The sequence below is a fragment of the Salvelinus sp. IW2-2015 genome, linkage group LG8 (genome assembly GCF_002910315.2).
Source record: "Salvelinus sp. IW2-2015 linkage group LG8, ASM291031v2, whole genome shotgun sequence".
In the NCBI taxonomy this organism is placed as follows: domain Eukaryota; kingdom Metazoa; phylum Chordata; class Actinopteri; order Salmoniformes; family Salmonidae; genus Salvelinus; species Salvelinus sp. IW2-2015.
In genome coordinates this window covers 14,493,953-14,503,991 of record NC_036848.1, presented here as the reverse complement: position 1 = coordinate 14,503,991, position 10,039 = coordinate 14,493,953, and the positions used below count along the sequence as shown (strand labels likewise).

The window sequence follows — 10,039 nt, the reverse complement described above, 5'->3', positions numbered from 1 at the left end:
ATGTGTAAATATATATATATTTCCTTAACTGTCTTATATCTTATAGATATAGGACAAAAACTTCAAAACCTATGATYTATTTTTTACTCWATTTTTTTTMTGCCATTTATGAATGTGTTATTCAATGCTTTTCTCTGGGCTATTGTAGTAAAGYCCAAATTAAATGTTTATAACTAAAGCGGTCCTAAAATTCAAAATCAAATAGCTCAATGATCCATAGTATGAACATCTTAACTTTCCTGTTGCGTTCCGGTCGAATTGGACTGATTTACAAGTTTTCTCTCTGAAAAATGTAGTTCATTTAATCTGATTGTCATAAGGTTCCATGACTTTGTCCACACAGGGCATCTGAACACCCAAAATACGTGCTTCTACACCTGCYTTGCTTGCTMTTTGGGGTTTTAGGCTGGGTTTCTGTACAGCACTTTGAYATATCAGCTGATGTACGAAGGGCTATATAAATACATTTGATATGATTTGATTTGATGATTTTCATTACATTTTGGGTGTTTTATTTAACTTTTGTACACCTGTGGTGTTTCTGGTCAAAAATGACCGGTCATTAGAAATGAATGGGTGAGACTACAATTAGTGTATAAAATTTAGTTCAGGCACATGCCCATTCATCAGATGGACACACTTCCTCTCCCAGACCCCCACATGCATGTGTGTTTCATGCATGTGTGTTTGAGCACACACACACACCTCACTTCCCTTCCCTTCTTGGCTTCCATGTCAACCCCCACGGGAACCTTTCCCCAATATATTCTTTCCCCTACGGGAACCACACCTGTTGGCATTCTCACAAACAATCGCAACATTGTTTCAATAATATATAYAACTTTTCTCACTGCTCTGGTATATAAAGCTTTTTTGAGGCCTTGCTCATAATTCATTATGTGGCAGCACAATAACCAAACGATATACTGTTTGTGAGGCTCTTGATCARATCTTTGATCATGACACCGGTGAGGAGGAGAGAGGCCAGGGAACTGACAGTGAAGTAGTCTGTGATAAATAGCACAATATGTTTAATCTGAGTATGTTATAGTCAAACTAATCCATACATTGTGCTTTTTTGCTCAAAAACGAGTTGTATGAGCTCAGGTCAATGAAGCCTACAGGCCATAGATAGCAAATAGAAGTTAAAAACTTGTAATTTTCACAAGAACTTAAGTTGATAGAAAAAGATCTAACACAACATTAGGTGATAATAAATGTATTATTATGGATTTATAATCAGCTATAATGGGGCGGTCATTTTGGACCGGGAACACAGAATTAATTAACAAGAAACGAACACAACAGGAGGGTTAAAACAATTCCATGTCAGCTTAGAACCCCACTTTAAACCAATTTAGGCAGACACTCTGTTCAGGTATTTGGGCATTGCGTTACACATTMCCAGGGGCGCCGTATGGGGGAAGTTAGGACGATTCTAAGGGCCTGTGACTGACAGGGGCCCTAGAAAAATATTAGAACATTAGGTATATTTTTTTCAATATTCAATTATTAACCTATCATCATTAATCTAATATTTTATTTACAACGTACTAATAGAACTAACGTTTTCATTTTCATTTKTTGTTTTTGGCTAWAAGTAAGCATCCAGAGAGTGCCCAGAGAGCCCCACGCCCCCTCTATTTACATGAGATGGTTCGGTCCTGCCCCCAAACCAGGCGGGAACGATACTTTTTAGCAGTGAATTGCGAGTGAGGAGTGAGTGGCGGTGGAGCAGCATGTCTCAGCTTCCTAAACAGCTTCCAAAAACAAAAATAAAGAAAAGATAGAGAGAGAGAGAAAAGTGCGACAGTATGTCACCCAATTTTTCACAAAGGAAGGTGGGTGTAGTCTGTGAGTGGTGGAAATTAACCTATTAGCTTAGTCCATAGTGAAATAGGCTACTTTTGCTCCCGTAACATTAGTTACTTAATATCTTCACAGACAATTCTGAGTGTTTACATTTCGCTCCTCTTTTAGCCGACATTTAATCAATGCAGGCAAACGTGTAGCAAGCTATTCATATTAAATCAGTTGTTCCTGCCACTGCCTGGTGCCAGGCCTAACAGGCATAGCAGCCCTGTCTCCCCATCCCCATCCCCATACCCCTGACCCAGCCCCACCTGAAGGAGGTGAGCAGCATTGTGTTGAATGACATGGTAGTTGGCATAATTGCAGGTACTGCAATGCATTGAGGACAGGAATGTGATTCTCCAGTCAGGAAAAATCTCTCTTGACACAGAGGCATTCAATATCAGCCTTAAATGAAGAGATGCAGGCTCTTAGAGATAGATGGGAGTCTCTCCTGTCTGAGGCAACACTGATTGCTACGCAAATGGATGTTGCACCTCAATTTAGCAAGGAACACATTCGCCAGAGGAAAAGGAAGAGATTCCATGATGAGACCTCAAGAGAACACAGCTCAGGACAGTGCAGCAACGGTGTTTCAGAACACAGTGTTTTTTACTGCTATGGACAACATCATAAGTGACTTGGACACTAGGCTCCACACCACTGAAGAAATTGTATAATAATTTTCTGCTGTTCTGAAAGTTGGGCAGATTAGTGAGGATAAAGTCCCTTCTGTGTGCCAACCACTGATCATGAAGTATTCCAGAGATATTACACCTGAGTTTCAAAATGAAGTAAGACACCTGAACACTGTATATGCTGCCACTTTCCCCCCTAACTTGTCCCCTCTTGGTCTCCTGAAGGCAATTTGTAAGATGCAGCTGCAGAGCATTTTTGGAGAAGTGTGCATTGCTTTACGTATATTTTGCACACTACCTGTGACTGTTGCTGGTGGCGAGAGAGCTTTCAGTAAGCTAAAACTGATTTTTTTTTTAACTATTTGAGGTCCACTATGTCCCAGGACAGGCTTTGCAGTCTTTCCATGCTGTCCATTGAAAGTCAGTTAGCTAGAAAGCTGGACTTCAAAGACTTGATCAGTGACTTTGTTAGCAAGAAGGCTCAGAGCTGGGCTCTTGGTGAGTAAGGCTGAGCAAGGGCCAGTGATAACTGTTAAATGGCATGGCTATGGATATTGGATCACTACACACATGATGCCCACAGGCTGAGAACAAGATATATCTCAAGGTAATGGCTGGATTGRCATAAKATTTGTTGTGCACAATCAAGACCCCAATTGGAAGAAACCTATTGATTTGYTGACCACTTGACCTTTCCTCTAGCGCCACCATCAGGCCTTTTCATTTCCATTTAGTTTTCCATTTCCACTTTTACAGCTGCTTATTTTCTAGTTGGTATGTGTACTTAGTTCAAAAATCTGCTACTGATTTTATTATTTCGTTTGTTATATCATTCTATAGATGATGTTAATTTATTTTAATTGAAGAGGTTAATGTATATTTAAGTKATATTTATTTTAAGTTATACATTGATGTTAAGAGAATTTRCCATTCAAGAATTTGACCATTAAAATTACATTTAGACTGTAAAAGATGGCCTTTAGCACAATTCTTATAGAGGGTATCAGTCTTGCATCAAATAGTGAATTCCACTGTATGCAGAATGCTGCATGCGTGTCTGCACAGTGTTATATTTTCACAGCTCACTGTCAGTAAATATCATACAGTAAATATTGGACTACAATAGAGATGAAAGCCTGCAAAGGTAGAGATATTTAAAGTTTTGAATGGGTCGATTGGGTTCTGGAGGTGTGTGGTTACAGCAATTGCGCAGGGTTGGTGTGGCCTGTGGTGGTGGGGCCCAATGTGATATCTTTTCATGGGGACCAAAATTCCTGGCAGCGCCCCTGCACATAGCCTACCATTGGCAAACATGTCTCAATAGCGTATAGCCTAGACAATTTACAGTAGCCTTTTTAATAAAAKATTTCAACTTCATCTGAAGGGGAGTCTGTTCACCACGTGCGCAATGCGCYTTCCAAAATCGAGCCGATTCCTCCATGTGCACGGATTACCCCAAGAAAGGGTAAAGGTAGGAAATGGGGTGCCAAACCCCAGTGGGTTAAATATGATCCACAGAGAAGTATCAACTCATTTACAGTTAGCATTGGTCTAGCAGTGGTCTTTTATATATGTTCAAAGCTGTAAATTTGATTTATAGAGAATGGGCAGGTGGATTTTCATAAACCACAGGCTATGCTCCAGTTCCTTCATTGCTGGAATGTTCTAGAAATGTCCGAAGACAGGCGCGTACTGGGACCAGAAATCGYSTCTGGTATTTCTAACACACTGACACATTTTTTTCCTTGAGGCCCCCATTATTAGCCAGATAATTATCATTTTACATTTAATTACATTTTACAGGTGTAAATATTGGACTATAAATTTTGCCTTCCTGTGTTATACTTATGCTATTTTTTTATTRCATTCTACTGAGCCATTTGCTTTATGTTCATATTCTTACCTTTTATTTCTTATTGTTGTTTCATTGTCAAGAAGGAACCTGCAAGTAAGCATTTAGTTGGACGGTGTATACTGTGTGTATCCTGCACCTACGACATAAAAGCTTGTGACTTGTTTTGCACAAAAAAACAAGTTATGCAGGCCCACAGTGGTGGGAAAATTACTCAATATCATACTTGAGCAAAAATAAAGATACCGTAATAGAAAATGACTGAAGTAAAAGTGACAGTAAAATACTATCTGAGTAAAAGTCTAAAAGTATATGGTTTTAAATGTACTTATGTACAGTGGTGGAAAAAGTATTCAATTACCAGTAAAAGTACAAAGTAAATTCTATAAATGTAATTTCTTATATTAAGCAAAGCAGACCGCATGGTTTTCTTGTTACATTTTTTTTACGGACAGCCAGAGGCACACTCCAATTCTCAGACATCATTTACAAATGCAGTATTTGTGTTTAGAGTCCACTGGACAGATGCGGTAGGGATGACAACCCATTATATTGATAAGTGTGTAAATTGGACCATATTACTGCCCTGACTGAGCATTCGAAATGTAACGAGTACTTTTAGGTGTCAGGGAAAATGTAAAAAAGTACATATTTTCTTTAGGAATGTAGTGGAGTCAAAGTAAAAGTATTCAAAAACATAAATACTCAAGTAAAGTACAGATACCCAAAAAATCTACTTAAGTAGTCCTTCAAAGTATTTTTACTTAGTAACTTTACACCACTGCAGGCCCACTCAGGTAAAAATGGACCAGCCCATCTGGCATTTGCCCGAAATGCCTGATGGCCAGTCTGGCCCTGTCCAAAGGTCATTGTCATAGCCTATGAGATTATATCTTGACATGAGGGGGGAAAACTCAGGGGGGGTTTTGACTGTCAAAATTGACCACAATTTTACAAATTAGTTTTATTGGCAAGGCAGCTCCCTCCACATCGTTATCTGGCAAGTGTCTGAACTAGAGGTGCCTAGACCAGTGGTGGAAAAAGTACCCAATTGTCAGATACCTTAATAGAAAGTTACTCAAGTAAAAGTTAAAGTCAGCCAGTAAAATACTACTTGAGTAAAAGTCTAAAAGTATTTGGTTTTAAATATACTTTCACCTTTATTTAACCAGGTAAGCTAGTTGAGAACAAGTTCTCATTTACAACTGCGACCTGGCCAAGATATAAAAAAGCAGTGCGACACAAATAACAACGCAGAGTTACACATGGAATAAACAAGCGTACAGTCAATAACACAATAGACAAAAAAGAAAGTCTATATACAGTGTGTGCAAATGGCGTGAGGAGGTAGGCAATAAATAGGCCATAGTAGCGAAGTAATTACAATTTAGCAGATTAACACTGGAGCGATAAATGAGCAGATGATGATGTGCAAGTAGAGATACTGGTGTGCAAAAGAGCAGAAAAGTAAATAAAAACAATATAGGGATGAGGTAGGTAGATTGGGTGGGCTATTTACAGATGGACTATGTACAGCTGCAGCGATCTGTTAGCTGCTCAGATAGCTGATGTTTAAAGTTAGTGAGGGAAATGTAAGTCTCCAGCTTCAGCGATTTTTGCAATTCGTTCTAGTCACTGTCAGCAGAGAACTGGAAGGAAAGGCAGCCAAAGGAGGTGTTGGCTTTGGGGATGACCAGTGAGATATACCTGCTGGAGCGAGTGCTACGGGTGGGTGTTGTTATCGTGACCAGTGAGCTGAGATAAGGCGGAGCTTTACCTAGCATAGACTTATAGATGACCTGGAGCCAGTGGGTCTGGCGACGAATATGTAGCGAGGGCCAGCCGACTAGAGCATACAGGTCACAGTGGTGAGTGGTATAAGGCGCTTTGGTAACAAAACGGATGGCACTGTGATAGACTGCATCCAGTTTGCTGAGTAGAGTATTGGAAGCTATTTTGCAGATGACATCGCCGAAGTCGAGGATCGGTAGGATAGTCAGTTTTACTAGTGTAAGTTTGGCGGCGTGAGTGAAGGAGGCTTTGTTGAGAAATAGAAAGCCGATTCTAGATTTGATTTTGGATTGGAGATGTTTAATATGAGTCTGGAAGGAGAGTTTACAGTCTAGCCAGACACCTAGGWAATTGTAGTTGTCCACATATTCTAMGTCAGAACCGTCCAGGGTAGTYATGCTAGTCGGGCGGGCGGATGCGGGCAGCGAACGGTTGAAAAGCATGCATTTGGTTTTACTAGCATTTAAGAGCAGTTGGAGGCCACGYAAGGAGAGTTGTTTGGCATCGAAGCTCGTTTGAAGGTTAGTTAACAGTGTCCAAAGAAGGGCCAGATGTATACAGAATGGTGTCYTCTGCGTAGAAGTGGATCAGGGAATCACCCGCAGCAAGAGCGACATCATTGATATATACAGAGAAAAGAGTCGGCCCGAGAATTGAACCCTGTYGTACCCCCATAGTATCAAAAGTAAATGTGATTGCTAAAATATACTTAAGTATCAAAAGTAAAAGTAGAAATAATTAAAAATTACTTATATTAAGCAAAGCAGAAGGCAACATTTTCTTGATTTTAAAATTTACGTAGAGTCAGGGGCACACTCCAACACTCAAGACATTATTTACAAAAGATGCATTTGTGTTTACTGAGTCCGCCAGGCCAGAGGCAGTAGGGATGACCACGTGTTCTCTTGATAAGTGAGTGAATTTGACAATTTTCCTGTCCTGTTAAGCATTCAAAATGTAATGAGCACTTTGTGTGTKAGGGAAAATGTATGGAGTAAATGGTACAATATTTTCTTTAGGAATGTAGTGAAGTAAAAGTTTTCCAAAATTTAAATAGTAAAGTACAGATACTCCAAAAAACTACTTAAGTAGTACTTTAAATTATTTTTACTTAAGTACTTTACACCACTGGCCTAGACACCGTCTACTGATGTGAGACACATGCATGCAAGCATCCGCACCATGAATACAGCAGGCTTTACAGAGCTGCCATCTACAGTATTCTGGAGCACCATATCAATAAGGCATCTATTTACTGTATTTCAATGATCACCTTGATGGTATACGTATCTGTGTATTGGTATCCAGCCAGAGGCGGCAGGTAGCCTAGTGGTTAGAGCATTGGACTAGTAACCGAAAGGTTGTAAGATCGAATCCCTGAGCTGACAAGGTAAAAGCTGTCGTTCTGCCCCTGAACAAGGCAAGGTTAAACCCGCTGTTCCTAGGCCGTCATTGAAAATAAGACTTTGTTCTTAACTGACTTGCCTAGTTAAATAAACGTAAAATAAAAATAAATTGGTATCCAGCCAGAGACCAGCCAGCGGTCGAACATCTCTGGGGACATGAAAATAACTGCAGCAATGCGCCCCATCCAATCTGACAGAGCTTGAGGATCTGCAGAGAAGAATGGGAGAAACTCCCCAAATACATGTGTGCCACACTTGTAGCATCATACTCAAGAAGACTTGAGGCTGAGATGGCTGCCAAAGGTGCTTCAACAAAGTACTGTGTAAAGGGTCTGAATACTTATGAAAATGTGGTATTTGTTTATTTTTWATAAATTAGCAAAACTTTCTAAAAACCTGTTTTTTCTTTGTCATTATGAGGTAGTGTATAGATTGATGAGGGGAAAAAAACAATTTAATCAATTTTAGAACAAGGCTGTAACATAACAAAATGTGGAAAAAGTTGAGGGGTCTGAATACTTTCCCAATGCACAGTATCTGTGTATTGGTATGTACTATATCTTTAAAATAGTGTGGTATAAGGGAAAATATTGAATGTTGAATGGCAGACCTCGACCCCCCTTTTCGATTGTGTATCAGGGAGTGGGATATGCAAAAAACACATTTCCAATTCACAAATMCATATTAATACACACGTGTGAAATAGGAGAAATAAGCACCCACCAAATTATTAAAATATGGGTTTATATAAAAGGAGACGCATGTAAATACAGTCATCTCTTTATTACACATAGAACTAGATATTATGCCCAGGACATGGGATCATTAAAACAAAAGAAAAATACAGAAGAAAAAAAAAAAGTGTGAAGACATCTTCGGATCACCCAGATGGATCCACGAAATAGTCCTGCAAAGAATAATAATGAATCACAAAAACATTAGGCTGTCATGTTTTTCTTTTGTAATATAATAAATCGAAAGAACAACAATCTGAATTCAAACGGCAGACATTTTTACAAGTGTTAGAACAGCACAACATCCTTATTCTTGAAAGTCCCACATGCATTACCTTTGAAATTACTAAACTGAGGGAGACTTGAAGAYGGTAAGACTCACATGTTGTCATAGCGATTCATTCCAGGCCATTCCTCACTTTGTACTCATGCACATCAGTGCTGTGCTGTTTGAAGAGCTGCAGATGAGAAAAATACCCTTTCAACCAGCCTCTATAGTTTGGCATTCATCCTGGACTGCATTCAAAAATCCAAACAATGTTCTGCAGTATTGTGAAAGGAAATCAGGGGAGAAATGTACAAATATCAGTAGGCTAACTAAATAATCTTATGTTTTGTGTGTAACCCCCAATAGAGGAAGTGAGCCGTAATTACCAGGCCCCAGAGGAAAGCGGACGTCCCGAACGCTAGGCCCACACGCAGCCAGTTGGGGTTGGTGTGATCTGGCTTTGCTGCGGTGAACGCAGACCGACTCCCAACTGCAAGATAAAAGGGCAATGAGATTAATAATCAGTATTTGACCTACTGGCAATTCAACAGAAAGACTTGTGGGGTTGTAATGCTTCAGTTGTTACTGTATGAGTCTGTTCTTGCTGACTCCCAATAGAGACCCGACAAGTGACACGTTAGTCACAAATTGTGCATACATTATTGTAGACTACACCAATACTAGGTTTGACATTTGTCTCTCTTTATCTCCATAAAACAATCATTCATGAGGTAATTATCGTGCATGAAAATCCTGTGTTTGGACTAATGATTACATCCCAGGTAGCTAATAATACCTAACTAACTAGTAGACTACTAGTAAGCTAACGTCACTTAGCTACTATACCTAGATAGCACATTCATCTGAATACAGCTACTTTGTGTTTTCATGTCAATTGCAATGTTATTAAAATGTGAATGGCTATCAATGTTGCCATATAACTTAGTACTTCACTTAGTCAAGACAGTTACGCTAACCTTGCTAAAATAACGTTAGCTATTGACATTGGCTAATGTTAGCTAGCTAAGCTAAGGTCAGGCCTCAAAACAGCCCGATAGCCAGTCTTCTCGCAAGGTTAACGTTTAAAAAAAAAATATATATATATATATAAGGATTATTACACAAATTATACATCTGTTTCCTTTTTATTGACTTACTCTTGCTGACGCTTGCTGCCCGTAGTAATAAACGATTTAGTGTCATTTTAGCCACAGGATTTGTTCCCTCATCCGAAATCGGTTCCTGACGAGCTGTGATCGACTATGTGCCCTGTCCAGTGGAGTAGAATTTGAAATGATCACAGAATGATAGATTTAAAAAAAAAAGAGGGATGATTTTATTTAACGATGAAAGGCTCAGTGTTCCTCAAATAAAGGACACACTTGAACCATTTACTGTAAAATTTTGCAATAACATTAACTTCTATATGTCATGTTTTTACGTCTATGATGCAAATGTCATGTTTTTACGTCTATAATGCAAACCACATAACAGTGATG

At 39.2% G+C, this 10,039-nt stretch overlaps 1 protein-coding gene across 1 annotated transcript; it reads right to left on the bottom strand.

The window, feature by feature from the left end:
* Nucleotides 1-8,306: 8,306 nt before the first annotated feature.
* Nucleotides 8,307-9,823, bottom strand: ndufc1 (NADH:ubiquinone oxidoreductase subunit C1). Its single transcript, XM_023992540.2, has 4 exons — nucleotides 9,698-9,823; nucleotides 8,927-9,030; nucleotides 8,655-8,730; nucleotides 8,307-8,445 (listed from the first exon to the last, which is right to left on the bottom strand). The coding sequence occupies exons 1-3, from the start codon at nucleotides 9,741-9,743 to the stop codon at nucleotides 8,671-8,673; spliced, it is 210 nt and encodes a 69-aa protein (XP_023848308.1). The 5' UTR covers nucleotides 9,744-9,823; the 3' UTR covers nucleotides 8,307-8,445; nucleotides 8,655-8,670.
* Between the last annotated feature and the right edge of the window lie 216 nt (nucleotides 9,824-10,039).

Bases quoted from the DNA above. Each gene is read 5' to 3' on its own strand.
- ndufc1 (XM_023992540.2), bottom strand. From the start codon at position 9,743: ATGACACTAAATCGTTTATTACTACGGGCAGCAAGCGTCAGCAAGA. The intron at 9,031-9,697 runs GTAAGTCAATAA...TTTATCTTGCAG, and splicing joins GGCAGCAAGCGTCAGCAAGA to TTGGGAGTCGGTCTGCGTTC. The intron at 8,731-8,926 runs GTAATTACGGCT...TCTCATCTGCAG, and splicing joins CCGCTTTCCTCTGGGGCCTG to CTCTTCAAACAGCACAGCAC.